The 22987-nt window shown below is 45.6% G+C and overlaps 1 protein-coding gene across 1 annotated transcript in view; it reads left to right on the top strand.

Annotated features, from left to right (window-relative positions):
• SSC4D (scavenger receptor cysteine rich family member with 4 domains) overlaps positions 1–22987 on the top strand; it is a 29272-nt gene that overhangs the window by 3726 nt on the left and 2559 nt on the right. Inside the window, exons 2-9 of the mRNA XM_032216691.1 lie at positions 2893–3221; positions 8194–8265; positions 9263–9577; positions 13750–13833; positions 14784–14858; positions 17404–17718; positions 19262–19339; positions 20972–21293. Coding sequence (XP_032072582.1) covers positions 2893–3221; positions 8194–8265; positions 9263–9577; positions 13750–13833; positions 14784–14858; positions 17404–17718; positions 19262–19339; positions 20972–21288 — 1585 coding nt within the window. The 3' untranslated portion in view covers positions 21289–21293. The remainder of the gene's footprint in view (positions 1–2892; positions 3222–8193; positions 8266–9262; positions 9578–13749; positions 13834–14783; positions 14859–17403; positions 17719–19261; positions 19340–20971; positions 21294–22987) is intronic.

The raw sequence follows: 22987 nt of genomic DNA, 5'->3' as shown, positions 1-22987 counted from the left end.
ACCTCCCCATCAAAACTGCTCATCTATTAAACTGCAGATAAAAGGAGGGGGCTTCAATTTTATGATGGTAACCACCATCCTGACTTTTCTAGGAATAATAGACTAACAGAGTTGGAGGAAACCTTGGATGTCTTCTAGCTCAACTCCATGCTCAGCAGGAAACCCTACACCACTTCAGACAAATGGTTGTCCAACCTCTTCTTTAAAACTTCTATTGCTGGAGCATTCACAACTTCTAAAAGGCAAGCTGTTCCAATGATTAATTGTTCTGTCAGGAAATTTCTCCTTAGTTCTAGGTGGCTTCTCTCCTTGATTAGTTTTTACCCAATGCTTCTTGTCCTGCCCTCAGGTTCTTTGGAGAATAGATTGACTTCCCTTCTTCTTTGTGGCTGCCCCTGAGATATTGGAAGACTGCTATCATGTTGTCCCTGGCCCTTCTTTTCAGTAGACTAGACATACCCAATCCCTGCAACTGTTCTTTCCCTCAAATGCAAAGAACAGTTCCCTCAAGGTCATCCTTTCCCACATATATATGACCACACCAGTGGTGGGATTCAAATAATTTACCAACCAGTTCTCTGCCCTAATGACCAGCTGGATAGGTGGGGCTTGGTGGTCATATGATCATGTGGGCGTGGCCAAGTCAACATCACTCAGGTCAATGGGCACTTCGCCTTAGTTGTTACAATGGTAAAAAGGGTTAACTGGAGAGGCAGTTTCTGTACGCAGGGCAATAAAGATTAGACTAGAAACAACACCAGAATGTTTCCTTCATGCCTTCCTTACAGGATTAGCCTTATAAAATGGGAAAAAAACAAAATAAGATTTCTTCCAACAACCGGTTCTCCGAACTGCTTAGAAAGTTAACAACCGGTTCTCCCGAATAGGTGCGAACTGGCTGAATCCCACCACTGAACCTCACCTTTCCAAATTATGTACACATACATACCTATATGTATGCATATACATACATACATACATACATACATACATACATACATACATACATACACACGTGGATTTCAGCTCCCAGAGATCCCAACCCAATCTTTGTTGCTTTCCACTGTGTTGGGAATGACAGGTCCCAAAATTCCTTGTCATCCTATAGGAATGGGATTCTGGAATGTGAGTCATTAGAAGCTTGTAGACTGCTTGGTGGAGGATTTGCTAGAGAATTTTAGACAAATGTTTATATAACCTGTTGCAAGTCTCAGCACATGTGAAAGTCAGCAGAGCAGATGGAGAAGGGTGTCCAGGTTCAGTGCCTTGAAATGGGGCTATAATTGAATTTGCATGAACTTATATTATGTTTTTGTTGTTCTTGCAGCTGGCAGCACTGGGGCTGCACCGATGACCATTCCAGGTGAGACTTTGTTATATGGAGGTGCATATTTTTAAGTTCTGACTGAATGGTGGAGAATTCTCCACCATTCAGCCAGAACTGAAGAAGATTCTTGGATTGAGAAGCAAAATGTCTTCAAGAAAAAAAAGAAAACACAAAAATCCAGTTGCCTTTTGAAAAGAGCTCCTTTGGGACAACCATGACCTGGATGATTGAGAATCTCCATAGACATCCTGTCTGTGGAAGTCTGATAGTTCACCTGAAGAAATAGTGATCCACAAAGTTTGGGGTTGATGGCTCTAAACCTAGCAATCACCCCAATTCTTTCTCTTGGTGGGTTGAGTCCAAGAAGAATTTGAACTTTTAATGTGCCCTAGCTATATTCCCGATACCTTTTCATTTTAGCAGATCTACTTCCCCTTAACCCAACAATGCCTCAGGATGCAATATGACCCTTAACATTCTTGAATGACCACCCCGAAAGATTTGAATGGATGCCTCAAAAAAACCATGGGATGCTCCCAGTAGAACTATTAGTTGAATGGACTCAAAAGGGGGAAATCTTCAGCATGCAGAGAATAATTATATCAACTGCATTTCATAAATACGGTAGGCAAAATATCCTGTCACAGAATATTCCAACCCTGAAATTTGTTTTGGTGTCCAGCTACTTTCAGAAGATTCAGAGTGGCCCATTTTGAGATTGGGAAGTTCCATGGTAGAATTTTGTTCCTGTGCTTTAATTACTAGCTGATAACTCAGTGTTGGCCGGGTTTTTATAGATGTCGAAGCATTTGTCTGACAGGGAGCCATTGAGAGGAGCCTTTCTCCCCCCTATTCCCATGACCATCATACCTACCCTCTCCCTTCCCCCTCCCATACACTCCTCTTTCTTGCTCTGGCACATTTCCGCAAATCCATCAGGTGCTTCCCCATTGGTCCACTGGAGGGCAAATGTCACAGTTGGCTTTCCAGAGAAAGCCGCGAAGAAACTGACATCACAAACAATTGCCGCTCTAGGACGTTGTGCTCGCTCTCCTTAACGGGCCAGGCATTCCAAAGTTATGCTGGAACACACACACTCACACACACACCAGGGGTGTCTTACCCCACCAGTATTTGTTTCTAGTGGGTAAATCTGTGTACCAGAGGTGGATTGCTCCTGGTTTGGCCCGGATCAGATGAACCGGTAGTAGCGGCAGCGGGAGGCTCTGCCCACCTGCCCAGATGTAGGAGAAAAATTAGAAACCCACCACTGCTGTGTATCAACTTTGGTTGAAATTGCTCGAGGTGTTCCAGAGTTATGCTGGAACATCCATACAGCCTTTTATATATATATAGATTATTATTGTTTATTTAAATGAAATACAATTTTTGTCGTGGCCCTGCGTAACTTCTTGATGCCCATCCAGTGCACCTTTTGGATTTTGAATCCCAATATGTAAAATTAGCTCTGGTTGATGTGCCTGATCCTACCTTAGTTGCTCACCAGCCACGATGCAGCTGTTCCTCCCCCACTGAAGTCATTCTTCTTGAGTTGTTCAAGACAGTAGCTCTGCCCTCTTCCTTCCAGAGGTACGGCTGGTCAACGGACGCACCCGGTGCCAGGGACGGGTGGAGATCTTCTACAACAATACCTGGGGCACAGTGTGCGACGACGACTGGGACATTGTGGATGCCAACGTGGTGTGCCGCCAACTCGGTTGTAGCCATGCCATCGGCATGCCACCCGCCCTTTCTTTTGGCAGAGGGCGAGGACCCATTTTTCTAGACAATGTGGACTGTAAAGGAAGAGAAGCAGCCCTCAGTGAGTGCAGCAGCCATGGATGGGGCATCCACAACTGCTACCACTATGAAGATGTGGCCGTCATGTGCAATGGTACAAAGGTTTGGGCCTGATGGGTTGCAGTGGCGGTGGGGAAGGGATTGGTGTCAAAGTGGACCTTCCAACCCAATTGATTTGTTTCATTGATTGAACGTGTGTGGTAGATTTCAAGTGTCTTTCCTTTGGGACAGTGTTTCTCAACCTTGGCAACTTGAAGATGTCTGGACTTCAACTCCCAGAATTCCCCAGCCAGCGAATGCTGGCTGGGGAATTCTGGGAGTTGAAGTCCGGACATCTTCAAGTTGCCAAGGTTGAGAAACACTGCTTTGGGAGATTATGGTGCTGAATGCAGGTAGTGCTTGACTTAAAACAGTTCATTTAATAAACGTTCAAAGTTACCACGGCACTGAAAAAAGCAATATATGGCCGTCTTTCACCCTTACGACCAGTGGTGAAATCTAATTTTATTTTGCCACCGGTTCTGTGGGTATGATTTGGTGGGGGGCTCATGTGACTGGGTGGGAATGGCCAACTTTTTGTAACTTTTTAAAGCATTTTTTTTTTCCTGCCGGTTCAGGCGAATAGGCACAAAAGAAATCCTTTAAAAAGTGTGGGGAAGCTTCTGAGGATCGCATGGTTCAGGTGTGAGCTGCGCGATCGTCAGAAACTTTCCCCTTGCTTTTTAAAGCATTTCCCCACCTGTCTATTCGCCTGAACCGGCAAGAAAAAAATGCTTTAAAAAGCAGGGGGGAAAGCTTCCGACAATCAAACAGCTCACAGCTGAGCCATGCGATCCTTGGAAGCATTTTTTTTACTACCGGTTCACAGAACCAACGAGAGTCATCCCTACCGGTTCAGCCAAACTGTGCCGAACTGGGAGAATTTCACTCTTGCTTACGACCGTTGCAGACTCCCCATGGTCATGTGACCAAAACCCAGATGCTTAGCAACTGGTTCCTATTTACGACTGTTGCAGACATCACGTTTTAAGACCTTCTGACAAGCAAAGTCAATGGAGAAGCCATTGTGGTGCTTAGATCTGGCCCACGGGGCTGTCCTGGAAGGACACAGGGCTGTCTTGGAAGGACTGGCCCGCAGTGCCTCTGGCAGCAGAAATGGCGCTCGTGAGGTTCGTGCGTGGCCCTTGCGAGCTCCATATTCACTGCCAGAGGGTTGCAGGAGGCTACCACATCTGAAAATAGAGTTTGGGAGCCTGTTTCCACTGGCAGAGTGCTCCGGTCACCACAGGCACCCACCCAACACAAGTGACATCAGGCTGGCCATGCCCACCCCAGCCACCCAAACACAACCCTCAATGAAATCAAGTTTGACACCCCCTGGAGTAGGGTCTCCTGCTTGGGCAGGGGATTGGACTAGATGACGTACAAGGGCCCTTCTAACTCTGTTAATCTGTTAGTCCTAAGTCACTTTTTTCAATGCCATAGTTACCTCAAACAGTCACTAAACCGTGGTTGTAAGTTGAGGACTAACCTGTACCCCAGTCACCCCCAGAAACATCATACATTGCACTATGCCATAATGTGGGTTTCATTTTGGCTTAGTGTGTTACAGGGGTGTCCAAAAGTTGGGAACTTTAAGACTTGTGGACTTCAACTCCCAGAATTCCCCAGCCTGGGAGTTGAAGTCCACAAGTCTTAAAGTTCCCAACTTTTGGACACCCCTGGTGTATTATATGAATCTGGTCTGTTTCTTTTAACCAGATCTTCAACAGATAATCTTCTGTTCATTTCAAGGCTGGAAGTGGCAGAGAGAGTTCAGAGCAGATGCTATTAGCTTTGGACTCTTTTGCCAGCAAAGGGTTTGGTGATTTCACCAATTGTGCAATTTCAGTCAAGAATTGTTCTGCCCGCTCCTAGTTCCAATGCTGTATATTTCCCTAAGCCCCTCTTAAAATGAAACACTTAAACTAGGACTTGCATTCTCATTAAGGAATCAGGAAGAATTTGGTAGCATACAGTATTTTCCAAGTATAAAATGTTGTTCAAAGATATATGGTGCATCTCAGGCAAGTTTATGCCTTTTAATAAAAATGTGTTAGTCAGAAAAAGATGCCATCAGTCTCCTGTTTTTCCCTCTGATGTTCTCATTAAACAAAGTGCAGATGGTTCAGTCTGGGCTTTCAACAATTATTAGGTAAAAGAAGATGAAGCTTTGATTAAAAGAATGGCTGAATAATAATAGCTTTAGAAGCAAAGGAGAATCCCATGTTCAGATCAGGACAGTGGCACAGTATGGGGCAGGCATCTTTTGAGGGAATGGAGCACAATGTCTTGGGCGCATTGCATGTAGAGAGAAACACGGATGTCGTGAATATAACTCTTGCAAGCAAATATTCTTGAGGCTAGTGCTTGTGAGAAGGAAACATAATGGTAAGGTTGGTTTTGGTGCTAAGGAGAGCCAGTTTGGTGTAGTGGTGGAAGGCCTCAGTCCAGAACAGGGGTGTCAAACTCGATTTCATTGTTGGCCACATCAGGGTTGTGTTTGACCTCAGGGGGCTGGGGGGGGGAGTGTGCAGCTTGACGTCACTCGGGTTGGGGGTGCCTGTGGTGGCCTAGGCTCTCTGCCAGCAAAAACGGTCTCCCGAGCTCTGTTTTTGGCTGCGCTGGCCTCCTACAACTCCCTGCCAGTGAAAATGGAGCGCGTGAGGATTGCCTACAGCCCTTCCGAGCTCCATTTTTGCTAGCAGAAGCACTGTGGACCAGATCTAAGCACCCCATGGGCTGAATCAGTGGTGGGTTGCCAATTTTTTTACTACCGATTTGGGTGTGCTCCCACGTGCACATGATGCTTCTGTGCATGCGCAGAAATGTCCGGGCGGGTGGGCGGAGCCTTCCGCCGCCACTATTACTGGTTCGCCTGATCTGGGCCGAACCAGAAGCAACCCACTTCTGGGCTGAATCTGGCCCACGGGCCTTGAGTTTGGCACCCCTGGTCTAGAAACAAGAGACTGAGGACAGTCACTTCCTCCCAGCCTTGGGAAGGAGACAATGGCAAACCATTTCTGAAAAGCCTTGCCAAGCAAAGGGCAGAGGCTCATCCAGTTCCCAGAGTCAAAAACTGACTTTAAGGCATACGGGTGCATCCACCCAGGTGGCAGTAAGGCAGGCTCAAATACAGCACTGCCTACTAAGTTAAGAGTCTATAATGTGCTCGGCTCCCTTTTATAAGCACAGCATCTGATCTGCACAGGTCGGTGAGAAAAGAGAAAGGGATGAACTGGGAGATGAAGGAAGTGATGAAAATTTTAAAATGAGGAAGTGGGTTACAAAGTAAGATTTTCAGACAAGGAAAGGAATTCAGAATGCAGAATCCTTCCATATCTAGTAATCTGTTTTGGAGAATTGACCACAGCAAGATAATTTTTTTTTTAGAGAGGAAGGGATAAGTGGAGAACCTGGTGACCCCTTGAGATGTAACTCCAGGCAATATGTGATATGAGCATCACATTATGTATTCCTGAAATATCAGATATGTCAATTAAAAGCCTGGATGTCACCAGAATAATAATAGTAACATTGCCTATAGTTTAAATACTATTTCTAAGGCGAGCATAGAATTGAGCTTTTTTTTTCTTTTTAGTTTTTTGACTTTTTTTTTTACATCAATCTTCCCCAACTGGTGTCTTTCAGATGTACTGACTAGGGGTGCTTGCAAGCCTGTCTTAATGCATGGGCCTGATGGGCACTTGCCCGTGGGCCCCCACGAGCATAGGGCCCCTTCCTAATCTGTTATGTTGACCCTTCAAGGCACCGTGTATCATATAAAATTAATACTAACTAATACTAATACTAACATGCAAATATATGTTTAACTTTATCGACCATTCACCATGTTTTTTGGAGTATAAGACGCACAGGAGTATAAGACGCACCAAGGTTTTGAAGAGGCAAATAAAAAAAAAGTTTTTGCACTCTGCAAACCTCCCCAAAACAGCCCGTTTTTGCGAAAATGGACCCTGGTTTTTTTTCTTCCAAAAAAAGGGCATGAATAGCCTTTAGGAGGCTTGTAGAGTGCTCCGGGGGGGGGGGGGGGGGGGGACGACAAGCAAAAATAGCCCGTTTTTCGTAAAAACAAACCATTTTTTGTCAAAAAAAGGGCATGGATATCCTTTAGGAGGCTTATAAAATGCTCCTGGGGGCTGGGGAGGGTTAAAATTGAGCAAAAAGCAGCCCATTCTTTGCTCATTTCTGCCCTCCCCAGCCTCCAGGAGCTCTCTGAAAGCCTCCTAAAGGCTCTGCATGGCCATTTTGGTGAAGGGGGCGGGGTTTCGGGAGGCCAAAAATGCTGTATTCAGTGTATAAGACGCACCCAGATTTTCAGCCTCTTTTTTGCGGGAAAAAGGTGCGTCTTATACTCCGAAAAATACAGTACATTTTTATTCCTGTGAGCAGAGGTGATATTCAGCCGGTTTGGACCAGTTCAGGCGAACCGGTAGTGGTGACCTGTGCCCGTCCCCCACCCGTCCCCCCCAGTTCTATGCCGTCTTATTTAGCCACGTTTTCGAAGCTGTGTGTATGCATGCAAGCCCCGTGCACAAGCAAAGTGCATGCGCAGAAAACATGCACACTCACAAAGCGAGGGTGTGTGTGTGGGGCGAACCGGTGGTAGACTTCTCTGAAACCCACCTCTGGCTGTGAGTAGTTGTCATAGGGACCCCAGTACACTGCTTTGTCCGGGGCCCATAATGCTGTTAAGACGGCCCTGGGTTCTTGAAATATATTTGAAAGGCACAAGTTTGGGAAGGCGGTGTAAATCCATCAAGTCAACCAACTATAATTTAAAATGGAAGTTGTAGGATCGTTGGTGCTCTCTAAGTTTGGTGGTTTTCTTGCAGACATTTCATTACCAAGCTAGGTAACATCATCAGTGCTAGCAAATAGAATAGAAGTTATAGGGCTTTGCATGTACAGAAGAAATGGGGGCATCGCCCCCAACCACGGTGTCAGTATAATTATTCTATAGTTTTCTTGATCTTCATGCATCGTTTTTTTCCCTGTCTTTGTAGAACTGCTACCCACACAATCAGCAAAAGATTCTGCCAGCAAAACAACCACAGTCCCATTGAAAGATAAGAAAAGTAAGTGCTTTCTGGATTTACTTAAGAAATCATCTTTAGCTGGTGTGCTTATTTATTTTTGAAAGGAAGGAAAGGATATTTGTCTCAAGGGCCTTATAATCTAACAAACAGCATATGGTGGACAGCATCTGAAAGGGAGGAAAATAGAAGCTAGGGGAAAGTATTCATTTATTTCAGATATATTTACTTAGGCTCGGATAGAGCAGTGTCTGGTAGCTATAATGACTTTTTATTATAGGTACTCAATAGCCAGGGGTGGGCTTCAATAATTTCAGCAACAGGTTCTCTACCCGGTTGCTGGGTGGGCATGGCGTAGTTGGCCTCCTGCACCACAGTGGAGAGGAGGGCATTTTCACCTTCCCCAGGCTCCAGAGGCTTTCCTTGAGCCTCTGGGAGGGCACAAACTGCCTCCCCCTGGCTCCGGAGGCCTTCCGGGAGGCCCGTTTCCCCCCTCCCTGAGCCTTCGTGCAGGGACTGCACTTACCTCGCATCCAAGATAGGCCACGTGGAGACTCCTGGGAGGGGCGGGGTGGAAGGGGCAGGGCAGGGTGGGCGGGGCCAGCCAGGGGTGGGATTTGGAGATTTTTTGAATTGGCCATAACGTTAGCTACGGCTTCTCCCAAACCCGGGCAAACCCGTAGCAAGCCACCCTTGTCAATAGCCATTGCAATTTTCTGCCTTGTTCATGGAATTTTATAGCAGGGGACGAGAGAGTTCCGATGATCAAGTCTTCCATTCACTGCTACTGGCTTTTTTTGGGGGGGGGGGGGGTTGGTTTCTTTTTCTTAGAAAAAGTCAACCATGGCAGTGGAGAGAATTGAAACATTACATAATAGTGGGCCCTCAATTATAGGTGTTTTTTTCCAGGTCTTCTTGGTTCCCCCCCCCCTTTTAGTAGGCATCTTTGACTCTTCCATAAAAAGAACTCATTCTTGCCCTCAAAAGTGACAAACAGAACAAGGCAGATGGTTGGGTGATCCTCTGGTCTCCTCCACAGGTGATGGGAGAATCCGGCTGGTGAACGGGGCTAACGCCTGCCAAGGCCGAGTGGAGATATTCTACAAAGGAAACTGGGGCACTGTGTGTGATGATGAATGGGAGCTGCACGATGCCAACGTGGTGTGCAAGCAGATGGACTGTGGTCATGCGGTGGCCTACAGGACCAACGCCTACTTCGGCTATGGCACTGGGCGCATCCTCCTAGATAATGTGAATTGCGATGGAAATGAGCCACAGCTCTCCGCCTGTTTCAGCCTCGGTTGGGGCATCCACAACTGTGGTCACCATGAAGATGCTGGGGTCGTCTGCTCTGGTGAGCAAGTTGGAAAAGAGACCTCAACCACCTAGACAAGGCAGGCAGCTCCCAGAGGGATTTTGAATAATAATATAATAGAGTAGAGTAGAGTAGAGTAGAGTAGAGTAGAGTAGAGTAGAATAGAATAGAATAGAATAGAATAGAATAGAATAGAATAGAATAGAATATGGTGTGTGCAAATTGTTAACCGGGCCAAACTTGGAAGATTCTCTTCTCTTCTTTGAATGATTTTTGTAAATGTACTACAAGTAACCTGACCTTGAAGCAGGAAACTCCAACTTTGAAACCGCTATTTCAAAGTAAAATAGGGTGACATTGACTGAAATGTTTTTGGGGGTGTGGGTGTGGGTAGATACATTAGGCCCGTGATGGCGAACCTGTGGCACGCGTGCCAGAGGAGGCACATGGAGACCTCTTTGTGGGCATGCGTGCTGTCATCAGCTGGTCTTCTGGTTTCTGGTACGTGCATGCATGTCGGCCAGCTGGTCTTTGGGTTTCTGGCACTCCAGTGCACGCAAAGTGCACGCAAAGTGCACGCAAAGTGCACGCAAAGTGCACGCAAAGACCAGCTGGCCAGTGCATGGATGCGCACTGGCCAGCTGGTCTTCAGGTTTCCGGTGCTCCAGCCCCAGTGGTGCATTTCAAATTTTTTTATAACTTCTTCTGTAGGTGTAGCCTGCTTTGTGGGAGTGGCTTGCCGGCCATGTGACCGGGTGGGAGTGGTTTGCCAGCCATGTGACCGGGTGGGAGTGGTTTGCCAGCCATGTGACTGAGTAGGAGTGGCCAACTTGCAAAATGTGGTGAAACTCACTTAACAACACTCTTGCTTAGCAACCAAAATGTTGGCTCAGAAACTCTGGCATTTGAAGCACGCAAGTCTTAAAGCTGTCAAGTTACAAGACCCTTGCACCCCTAACCCTTTAGAAAAAAAACCCTAGGGGTGTTCAAACTTGACAGCTTTAAGACTTGTGGATTTCAACTCCCAGAATTCCTCCTCTCGCTCTTCATCTTGATGATGTGTGGACGGGCGGGGGGAGGGAGCTGGAACCGGTTCTAAATGATAGTTGCTCAAAATGGCTGGGTCCAGAGACAGTTTCTTCAGGAGGGGTCTCACCACCGCATCCTTTAAGAGGAGCGGGAAGGATCCCTCCCGAGAGAGGTGTTAATTATCGTCTGGATCCAGCCACGTGTTACCTCCCTGCTGGTCGAAACCAGCCAGGAATGGCATGGGTCCAGTATACAAGTGGAGGCACTCACCTCTCCCATGGCCTTGTCCACTTCCTCAGGCATGACAAGTTGAAACTCAATCCATAAACTCCGCTCAAGACCTTCCCCGGTACCTCGGCTGGTACCATGCAATTGGAGTCCAGGTCTGTCCGAATCCGAGCGACTTTATCCGTTAAATACTGAACAAATTCCTCAGCTCTACCTTGCAAAGGTTCATCCATATCCCTCCCTTTCAGGAGGGAGCGGGTTATCCTAAACAAGGTGGCTGGGCGCGATTCAGCGGACGCAATAAGAGCGGCAAAATGCGAACATTTCGCCGCCCATATTGCCACGAGATAGGCTCTGATATAGGCTCTCATCAGTGCTTGGTCTGACTCAGATTTACTGGCCCTCCAGCGGCGCTCTAGATGTCTCTTTTGGCGCTTCATCTCCCGGAGTTCCTCAGTAAACCAAGGAGCTCTCCTGGATCCGCTACCTCGGAGAGGCCGCAAAGGTGCAATCCGGTTTAGAGCCCCCGTCGCCGCTGCATTCCAAGCAGCGACTAAGGACTTGACCGGACTGTGGATGAGAGTGTCAGGTATCACTCCAAGCGCCCTCTGAAATCCCATAGGGTCCATCAGGCGTCTGGGGCAGAACCACCTAATCGGTTTCTCCTTCCTACAGTGGGGGATTGGTTTCCGAAAGTCAAGCCTCAGTAGGAAGTGATCAGACCATGACAAGGGCAGGAACTTAGTACCCCTCAATTCTAGATCACGCCTCCACTGCTCCGAGAGGAATACGAGGTCAAGTGTGTGACCCGCTGAATGAGTTGAACCCCGGATTACTTGGGTCAAGTCCATGGCTGTCATGGAAGCCATGAACTCCTGCGCCCCATCAGAGCGTTCACCAAACGTAGGCAGGTTGAAGTCCCCCAGTACCATAAGCCTGGGGAACTCTACCGCCAGCTCAGCTACTGACTCGAGGAGCGAGGGGAGGGCTGTTGCAATGCTGTTGGGAGATAGGTACGTTAACAGCAAGCCCACTTGACCCCCAAGGTCCAACTTCAACAACAAGGACTCACACCTGACAAGCTCTGGAGCAGGGATCCTACGAGGAACTAATGACCTTTGGACGATGACGGCCACTCCCCCACTCCTTCTCTGGGGTCGCGGCTGGTGGAGCACCTGAAATCCCTCTGGGCACATTTCAGTGAGGGGGACCCCTCCCTCCGGGCCCAGTCAGGTTTCAGTAATACATGCCAGGTCTGCCCCCTCGTCTACTATTATGTCCTGGACGAGGGGAGCTTTTTGAACCACAGACCTGGCATTTAGCAACAACAGCCTGAGACCAGGGCCCTGACAATTCTCGCCATCTGGCCCTGGAGTGGAACTAACAGGGCCGGAAGGGGGAATCGCTGTGATGTAGCGGACCCTCCTTCCCCGGTAATTGCTAGCCCTGAAGTTCCCATCGTACCTGCCCCTCTCCATAATGACCATAATGCTCCGGCCCACCCCCGCAACCGTAGACCCCATTTCCCTTCTCACGGCCTCCGCTCCTTCTGGCAGGCAATTTGAATCAGTCATACTAGGGTGGGAGGTAGGCCTGGGCCCCCCTACCACTTCGGCAATCGCACTCAGTGGAGGAGGTACCAGGTTATAATCCCAATCCTAACATACATACACAGCCACTAACCCAGACAGTCCCCACATAAGTCAATTAAAACACAAAAACTACAACAATAATGAGATTAAAAAAGTGGGTACAGACATCAAACAAGCACACCATACACACCACATTCATTAAAATTCGCGGAGCACTGCGCTAGTGTGATATAAAAGCGATGGTATGAAGGAGGAGGGAGAGCTGCTCCACTCCTCTCCCTTCCTCTAGGTCCCAGAAAGACACCCAAGGCCAAAGGTCCAAAAGTCGGTATTGTGCAGGGTGATTGTAGATGGAGGGGGGCTTTTTTTTTTTGTTCTTTAAGATAACATGTGAGTGCAGCTTTGGCGTAAGGAGAAAGCTCAAAGAAGCTCAAATGTCCTTTGCTTCACCCAACATGGAACAGTGTGGAAACAGAATTCCTAATTAGTTCTAATGCAGCTATGAGACTAAAGCTATAGAGTAGCTTTCTCCCTGCTGGGGGCCTTTGCCATTTTTATTTCAACTCACTTCCCAGGGAATGAGTTGAAATAAATAAACCCCTAAACACAAACTAAGTTCGGCTTTGCCAGTTTGGGAATTCTGGGAATGACAATCTCCAACTCATTTGGAGGGTACCTATTTGCAGAATCCTGGTCTGGCAAAATTGAAAGGCTTTAACATATGATGGACATGAAAACATAGAACCTGTCCAGGGCATCCTTTGAAGGAAGAAGATTCTCAGGATGGAACACAACAATAGAAATGAACTCATATTTGGTTCCTACCTTCTTTTACTAGTAAGGAAGTTAGTTAGATCTAGATAAGGCTTCCCTGGCAGTCATTCATCATGTCAAACCAGAGGTTTGTAAGTCAAAAAACTGTGGGTCTTGAACTAGGCATAGAAATGGCATTGGATAGGTTCTCACCAGAAAGTTTCCCATAATTAGCAAAGGTGTATTCAATTAACCCAGTTTTCTGGATTCACATGGCATTGATCACACAACTGGATTCACAAAATTTGCTGGTTAAGATGGGGTTAATTAATTTGTATAATTTTGTTTGGCATGCATCTATTATTAGATCTATTATAAGATTTCCAGAGGCTAGGTTGAAGGACACCAACCTTCTTTGTCTATCTCCTTATTTTTAGAATTATTAGAAATACCCTTCAATTGCTTTTCATTTAATATTTTAATGACCAAAATATAGTTCACCGGAAATTGAGTGATGGCAATAACTCCTTAGCAGACAACAAGCTGGAAATGTGTTGCTGGCACATTGACTTGGCATGGCCAACCTTTTTTATTATTGTGTCTCAACAGGGTTAGGGACAACAACCACCATTATGCCAATCACTACATTAGCATTAGAGGATTATAAAGATTCATTCACCGATACAGTCACAGGTAAGAGGGGCCATGCCTATAATTTCACTCTCTATAAATCACAAAATTTGAGGGCAGGGAATGTGAGCCTGTTCTAACCTTAGCTTCCCAAGAGCATGAAGCAAACTCCTTGTTCCGACTTTTATTAATTTATTGTGAATTCTGCTCATTCACATCTAGCAAAGTCTTTCAAGGGAGGATTTACAGTCACAAACCTTATGTGGCTTGGAGAGCTGACAGGCCGGTATCTGCAAAACTTGGCAAGGAGTCTCAGAGAGTTACAAACCAATTAAGCAAATTAATTGTCTCCTGCAAACTCCACTCCCCTTTTGCTCCTCTTTTATTTCCTTTGGGAGGGACCATTCACCGTCCACCTGTGGTCTTACTCCCAAGTTGACCCCTGAAGGAAATGGGGAATGCTGGGTCTGGAGATGCAACCATTAAGGGGAGATATAGTATGTGTTTTATTGTATTAATCTGTTTAGGTAATAATCAATGGACTCAATAATCCCCCTTGTCAGTAGGTAGGTAGCCCAACAATTTAAACTCAGAGAAGGATATTAAACTCAAGAAAATTAGGATTTTAATAATATCCTTGTATTTGATCATGGATCCATCTGCCTTGCTCACAGGCTGAACTTCTTCAGTGTATGTTTTTAAACAGAGGCTAGAAGGCAGTGGTGGGATTCAGCCAACCAGTTGTTAACTTTCTGAGCAGTTTGGTGAACTGGTTGTTAGAAGAAATCATTAGAGCAGAGAACCGGTTGTTAAACTATTTGAATCCCATCACTGTTAGAAGGCTACTGTGGTTGTGGATTTTCTTTTTGAGATGAGAGATTAGATCATCTTTTTCTTCCAATTCTGTGATTCTATACACTGAGTTTAAACAACAGAGAATAGCCCACCTTCATAACATTCATTTCACATAGATATCAGGGTGGGAATGCTCTCACAATTGCATGTCTTTGCAGTCACCGAGGATAAAATTCAGTCCACCTCTGAAACTGAGATGGCGATGACTTCAGCCCTTCTCCTATTGGAAAAAAGTAAGTTTTTATACTCTTGATACCAAGAAACGTGTCCTGGATGCTATTGAAATATTATAGTATTGATCAGACATAAGTGGCCCTTTTAATTTTCACATTTCTGGACAAAAACCAAAAAAGTGTGTGTGTGATTCATCCTGGAAAAGTAGAAGTTCTCCAATACTTTTTCCCCCCAAGCCAAGTGGAAGAATTCACTTATGATGACTGAATTAAAACAAGGGGACCCAGATAGGGAAGGAAAGCTTAACAAAATCAAGACAGGTAGAACAAGAATAGGAGACAAGATAGGGTAAGACAAGAAGCAATGAGTGGAAGCTTGTCAGAGGGAGATCCAACCTGGCAATAAGGAGGGAATTCCTGACAATGAGAACTTTTAATCAGTGGGACATCTCTTAGAATTGTGGGTAGTCTATCACTGGAGGTTTTCAAGAAAAGACTGGATAATGATTTGTCCAAGATAGCCGTGGTGGCGGAATCGTTAGAATGCAGTACTGCAGGCTACTTGTGCTCACTGCATGCAATTTGGCAGTTCAATTCTCACCAGCTCAAGGTTGATTCAGCCTTCCATCCTTCTGAGGTCGGTAAAATGAGGACCCAAATTGTTAGGGGCAACATGCTGACTCTTAAACCGCTTAGAGAGGGGCTATAAGTCTAAGTGCTATTGCTATAATATAGCAATAGATATAAAAAGAAGAGGGAGTCAAACTATTCTCCAAGGCACCTGAGGGTAGAACAAGAAGCAATGGGTGGAAACTAATCAAGGAGAGAAGCAACTTGGAACTGAGGAGAAATTTCCTGACAGTGAGAAGAATTAATCAGTGGAACAGCTTGCCTCCAGAAGTTGTGAATGCCACAACACTGGAAGTCTTTAAGAAGATGTTGGATAGCCATTTGTCTGGAACGGTACAGGGTTTCCTGCCTCAGCCGGGGGTTGGACTAGAAGACCTCCAAGGTCCCTTCCAACTCTGCTATTCTAATAATTCTAAGTTGCCTCTTGAAAAAAAAGTACCCCTGGGGCAACCAAGCTCAGGCAGCACCAAGGACTCCTCAAATGAAGTCTATCTTTGAGCAGTGCCTACAGCCAATACATTTTTGTTTTGTTAGCCACTGCAAGGAGCTGGACCAGGGGCAGTGGTGAGTTCTGGATCCCGTTGCAACCGGTACGGTGCAATGGGGCCCGGCATCCACCACATGAACGTGCGCAGCACGCACATGCGAACTTACCACCTTTGATGCTCCGCGATGCCTCCGCAATGCTGCAGCTATTGGCGGAGCGTCACACAGGCCCCGTACCCTCCATGCACATGCGCAGAAGAGTTCACATACTGGTAAGGAGGGCGGGTGGGTGGGCCCTCCGGAGTACTGTAACGGAACTGTTACCCGGTGCTCCCGGCAGGCACCTGTACTGGGGCGTACCCATTGTAACCTACCACTGACCAGGGGTCCCCAAACTTGGCAACTTTAAAACTTATGGACTTCAACTTCAGCTATGCTGGCTGGAGAATTCTGGGAATTGAAGTCCACAAGTCTTAAAGTTGCCAAGTTTGAAGACCTCTGAGCTGGACCTTTGGCCTTGCACCTCCTGCATTTAGCCTAGAGACGTACGAAAATCAAGATGAGATTCACAGAAGTTGTGAATTCTCCAACACTGGACGTTTTTAAGAAGAGATTGGACAACCATTTGTCTGAAGTGGTGTAGGTTTCCTGCTAAGCAGGGGATTGAACTAGAAGACCTCCAAGGTCCCTTCCAACTCTGCTATTCTATTCTATTCTATTCTATTCTATTCTATTCTATTCTATTCTATTCTATTCTATTCTATTCTATTCTATTCTAATATGAGGACTCCTCTTTTGGGCAGAGGGTTGGGCTTAAAGATCTCCAAGGTCCCTTCCAACGCTCTAATTGTATGATTCTAAGATAACAAATGAAGCTCTCTCCCATTTTTATGGGCCAAGCAGATGTTTAAAAAGGGTGGGGTTTCAATCATGTTGTCACAGCTGTCATCTTTTTGTCCCCCTTCCCCCAGCAGACCTTTACAAGATTCTTAAACAGTGAAAAATACAATTCCGCTACCTAGTAAGTAAATAGGTTGAAAGCAAGAGTAAAATCCCTTTCCTTGAAAGAAATCTCAACTGGAATGACAGCTGGTACAAACCCGTGCAGGGAGAGTTCTGGGATTGGCTTTGATAATATGAATAAATAAACCCAGGAAAGGGAACTGAGCGGGGCTGCTGAAACTCTTTCCAGCTCCTTTACGGTAGCAGTGGTCAAGAGACGCAATCCTTCCCCCACCCCCAATGTAATGAAGTAACGTACTATGACTGTGTGTGCTTCTGCTTTATGCATGCCTCAGGAAGCAAAGGGTGAGCTGCATGTGTTTTGCTCTGGATTATGGGACCAGAAGGGAGATGGGAAGGAGTCTTTGGGAAGAATAGGGGAGCAACATTTCAAGCTGTTGCCCGGGTATTTCCAAATTAACTGCAACTCTAAAGATCGTCATTTTTGATGTCCGTTCCAGTCTCGTCTTTCTCCCACTCTGACCAGCAGGTGGCGGCATACGCCTGGCGAACGGGAACAGCAGCTGCCAAGGTCGCGTGGAAGTCCTTTATGGGGACTTCTGGGGAACCGTTTGTGATGATGACTGGGATTACCCCAACGCACAGGTTGTATGCCGCCAACTGGGCTGTGGCGCAGCCATTGGGGCTACCGTGCTGGGCTACTTCGGCTACGGCAGTGGGCCCATCCTTCTGGACAACGTGGATTGCATTGGCACAGAGAGTGAGCTGACCGACTGCTTTAACCTGGGATGGGGGCAACATAATTGTGGGCATCACGAAGACGCTGGCGTCCTCTGCAGAGGTGAGAGAGATGCAAGGGTCAAGGTTCGTCGTGGTTGACCCCACCCATTCGCTGCTTCAGGAGTGAAATTGCAGAGTGTATGGAGGCATACTTTACTCTTTGCTCAACTCCCTGCAAAATGGGTGTGTTTGTGACTGAGTGTCTGTATGTACGAAGTGAATCGCAAACCCCGTTTCAGCTTTCTCTCTGGAAAAATAAGCATGTTCTTGTTCTGCCTTTAATTTGCTGTTCAGAAAAAATGTAAAGGCTCAGTTCATGGGTGGGCTAATCTTCTTGTTGTTAGTTGCAAAGTTGTGTCTAACCCATCATGACCCCATGAACAACATTCCTCCAGGCCTTCCTGTCCTCTACCATCCTCTGGAATCCATTTAAGATCATGCTTACTGCTTCAGTGACTCCATCCAGCCACCTCATTCTCTGTCGTCCCCTTCTTCTTTTGCCCTCAATCTTTCCCAGCATGAGGCTCTTCTCCAGGGAGTCCTTCCTTCTCGCTAGGTGGCCAAAGTACTTGAGTTTCATCTTCAGGAATTGGCCTTCTAAAGAGCAGTCAGAGTTTATCTCCTCTAGGACTGACCAGTCTGATCACCTTGCAGTCCAAGGGACTCACTCGAGTCTTCTCCAGCACCACAGTTCAAAGGCCTCAATTCTTTGGTGCTCAGCCTTTCTTATGGTCCAACTTTCACAGCCATGCATTGCAACTGGGAAAACCATAGCCTTGACTATGCACACTTCTGTTGGCAGGGTGATGTCTCTGCTTTTTTGTATGCTGTCTAGATTTGCCATAGCTTTCCTCCCCAGGAGCAAGCCTCTTTTAATTTCTTGGCTGCAGTGATCTTGGAGCCCAGGAAAATAAAATCTGTCACTACCTCCATTTCTTCCCCATCTATTTGCCAGGAATTGAGAGGGCCTGATGCCATGATCTTAGTTTTCTTAACGTTGAGTTTGAGGTTGTTGATATTTCTCCCAGAAATCTAGCATATGTGAAATTTTCAGACCATATTATGAGGACTCCATTTTGCTGATTCCCAAAGCATTTTCTTGAGTACTATGGCCATTTACAAAAACTGTAATTTACCAAAGCAAAACTGCTAAGTTGCTCCAAGCAGCTCCTCTACTTGAGAGTATTTCCTGTTGCTCCAATTTTACCTTTGATTATTTTTTTTTGGCCGATGGGCTATTGAAGAAAGCACTCAGCTGCAGCCGTTCCCTGTTCTTACTTGTGGGGAAAGATTAGGGCACTTGGGCAGAGACCAGAGGCTAATTTGCAAACCAGAGGGGTCCTGGAGTTTATTGATTTGCTTGGCTTGCTTCCAATATTGTTACTTTTGAATCAAAAGGGTTTTTTTTTCTAAAAAAAAAGAACGCCAGGCCAGGTGGGAGTATGAGAGGGCCCAGAGGAGATATCTGCAGATGCATTGGACACCAGTCCTAGTTAAGACTGGGCTAAAACATGCCCTTAAAAACAAAGAATATTGTATCTCAATATTGACTAATTGAACATGTGTGCATTTGCTAGTCTGTGCCTTTTTTTCCTGGATGCCAGGTGCAGAAGAATCAGGGGCTTCCTTGCAAGAAGATACTTTTGCTACCACAACTTCAACCACCACTCGTCCCAAAGATGGTATGTAAATTTCCAGCTGCTCTTAGCTTGGGGTGTTGCTCTTCCCTTAGAGCAGGGGTGTCAAACTCAAGACAAATTGGGCATGGCTAGTCTAGTGAAGAGAAGGACCAAGGGAGACATGAGAGCAGTGTTTCAATACTTGAGGGGCTTTCAAAGATAGGAGGGGGTCAAGCTATTTTCCAAAGCACCCGAAGGCCAGACAAGGAATAATGGATGGAAACTGACGGAGGAGAGATTCAACCTAGAAATAAGGAGGGACTTTCTGACAGTGAGAGCAATCAACCAATGGAACAGAAGTTTCCTTCGAAAGTTGTGGGAGCTTCATCACTGGAGGCTTTCAAGAAGAGACTGGACTGCCATCTGTCAGAAATAGTGTAGAGCAGTGATGGCTGACCTTTTCTGGACTAAATGGCCAAAATGTGTGTACTTCCCTTCCAACTCTGTTCTGTTCTGTTCTCTTCTGTTCTGTTCTGTTCTATTCTACCCTACCCTACCTTACTCTACCCTACCCATTCCTATTCCTATTCCTATTATTTCTATTCCTATTATTCCTATTCCTATTATTCCTATTCCTATTTTTTCCTATTCCTATTCCTATTCTTCCTATTCCTATTCCTATTATTCCTATTCCTATTATTCCTATTCCTATTATTCCTATTCCTATTCTGCCTATTCCTATTCCTATTCCTATTATCTCTATTCCTATTATTCCTATTCCTATTATTCCTATTCCTATTCCTATTATTCCTATTCCTATTCTTCCTATTCCTATTCCTATTCTTCCTATTCCTATTCTTCCTATTCCTATTCTTCCTATTCCTATTCTTCCTATTCCTATTCCTATTCCTATTCCTATTATTCCTATTCGTATTCCTATTATTCCTATTCCTATTATTCCTATTCCTATTATTCCTATTCCTATTCTGCCTATTCCTATTCCTATTATCTCTATTCCTATTATTCCTATTCCTATTATTTCTATTCCTAATATTCCTATTCCTATTCCTATTATTCCTATTCCTATTTTTTCCTATTCCTATTCCTATTCTTCCTATTCCTATTCTTCCTATTCCTATTCCTATTTCTATTATTCCTATTCCTATTCCTATTATTCCTATTCCTATTCTTCCTATTCCTATTCTTCCTATTCCTATTCTTCCTATTCTTCCTATTCCTATTCTTCCTATTCCTATTCTTCCTATTCCTATTCCTATTCCTATTCCTATTATTCCTATTCGTATTCCTATTATTCCTATTCCTATTATTCCTATTCCTCTTCTGCCTATTCCTATTCCTATTCCTATTATCTCTATTCCTATTATTCCTATTCCTATTATTTCTATTCCTATTATTCCTATTCCTCTTCTGCCTATTCCTATTCCTATTATCTCTATTCCTATTATTCCTATTCCTATTATTCCTATTCCTATTTTTTCCTATTCCTATTATTCCTATTCCAATTTTTCCTATTCCTATTCCTATTATTCCTATTCCTATTCTGCCTATTCCTATTCCTATTCCTATTCCTATTATCTCTATTCCTATTATTCCTATTCCTATTATTTCTATTCCTATTATTCCTATTCCTATTATTTCTATTCCTATTCTTCCTATTCCTATTCCAATGTTTAGGTTTTCTGCGACTGGTCAATGGCAGCCATCGCTGTGAAGGCCGGGTGGAGATCTTTTACCTGTCTCAGTGGGGGACGGTGTGTGACGATGCCTGGGATCTCAAGGATGTGAAAGTGGTATGTCGGCAGCTTGGCTGTGGAGGTGCCTTAGCGGCCTTTGGAGAAGCCCAGTACGGCCAGGGCAAAGGATACATTTTTCTGGACAACCTCAAGTGCAAAGGAGATGAAACGTCTCTCCTGCGTTGCTCTCATATCCGCTGGAATGTGCACAACTGCGATCACTCGGAAGACGCTGGTGCCCTCTGCCATCTGCTGTGATGGAGGTAAGGATGGGAGGTCTGTTTATGAACCACACAGAAAGTGGCTATTTTCCTTTTTTAACCGTTAAACTTTGTTTCAAGCTGTTCCTGTCCTTCAGTAAGTACAAAAAAGAATACTGGTAGTCCTCAAACTATGAGCCCAAAATTTCTGTTGCTAATGTTGTGGCCCACCAGTGGCCGACGGAGCTGGTGGCAGACTCAGACAGTGAGGAGGTTGGGGAGGAACATGGGCCAGTCCTGGAGTCTGGGGAAGGCCCTGATGAGGGCTCTGTGTCGGAGGCAGAGAGGGGACCAGAGCCATATGCCAGTTATCAGCTACCTTTGGAGTCAGAGATAAGTGGGGCTGAAGAATAGCTGGAGCCTGTTCCTGATGTGCACATGCACAGAGCTGCCAGACAAAGGGAACAGCAGCTAAAGAACAGGGGTTGACTTGGCAGTGAGGCCACAGGTGGATGCTGATTGGCCCCTCCCAGGAGCAGAAGGGGAGTGGTGTTTGCAGGAGACAATTAGTTTGTTAGTGTGAAGATTTGCTTATCTGACAGACTCCTTGTCACGTATTTCCTTGTACAGCTGTTGAGTCTGGAAGCTATCGTCTTGGCAACTGTCCAAGGACTGATAAAGTCTGTGTTTGTAATTCACCCTTGAAAGACTGTTTACCGGGACTTTGCTGGATGTGAATGCTAGGAATTCACATTAGCCAAATAAAAAGGTTTTTTATGGGGGACAAGGAGTCTGTTTCATGATTTGGTGAAGCCTAGGTCAAAACAGCTAACAGGACAGTTGTTAAGTAAGTTTTGCCCCATTTTATGACCTTTTTTGTCGTGGTCATTAAATAAATCACTGCAGTTTTCAAGTTAGTAACACAGTTAAGTGAATCTGGCTTCCCCATTGACTATGTTTGTCAGAAGGTCTCAAAAAGGGATCTTGTGATCCCAGGATACTGCAACTGTCATAAATATGAGCCAGTTGCTAAGCTTCTGAATTTTGATCACGTGACCACGGGGATGCTGCAAAGGTCGTAAGTGTGAAAAACAGTCATAAGTCCCTTTTTTCAATGCTGTTGTAACTTCAGAGGGTAATTATATGAACTGTGTAGTGGTGGGATTCAATTTTTTTTATTGCTGGTTCTGTGGGCATGTCTTGGTGGGCGTGGCATGTCTTGGTGGGCGTGGCATGTCTTGGTGGGCGTGGCCTGGCTTGGTGGGCGTGGCATGGCTTGGTAGGTGTGCATGGCTTGGTGGGCGTGGCATGACTTCCCCCCGCCTGCAGAGAAGCACCTCTGTTCTTCGCTGAGTCCCTCCGAGACCAGCAAACGGCCGCTATTTACGCCACCAGACCCCTGGTTTGTCAGCTAGGCTTCAGAGCTATCTCCAAGCCTGCCGCCATAGCCAATGATGTCACCGCTGGAACTGTTGTAAATTGAGGACTATCTGTATATATGATGGGAAATTCCTGGTGAAGTGAAAGAACTGGTAACTAAAATTCTCTGAAGTTGATTAGAGCCATTCATGGGGGAGATTAATCTGTCTCTCTTAGTCGTGATCTCTAAATGGATATTTTGTTCAGAAGTGTCTGTCTCCAAGTACCAATTGCTAGGGGCCATTTTGGGCAAAAATTATTATCTTTGTATTTTACATTGGCCTTCCAAAAAGGATGCATCCAATCGCTCAGTGGACCCTTTGGTTGGACCTGCAAAG

This window comes from Thamnophis elegans, chromosome 4 (genome assembly GCF_009769535.1).
Source record: "Thamnophis elegans isolate rThaEle1 chromosome 4, rThaEle1.pri, whole genome shotgun sequence".
Lineage (NCBI taxonomy): Eukaryota > Metazoa > Chordata > Lepidosauria > Squamata > Colubridae > Thamnophis > Thamnophis elegans.
This window is presented reverse-complemented; position numbering and strand designations above follow the sequence as displayed.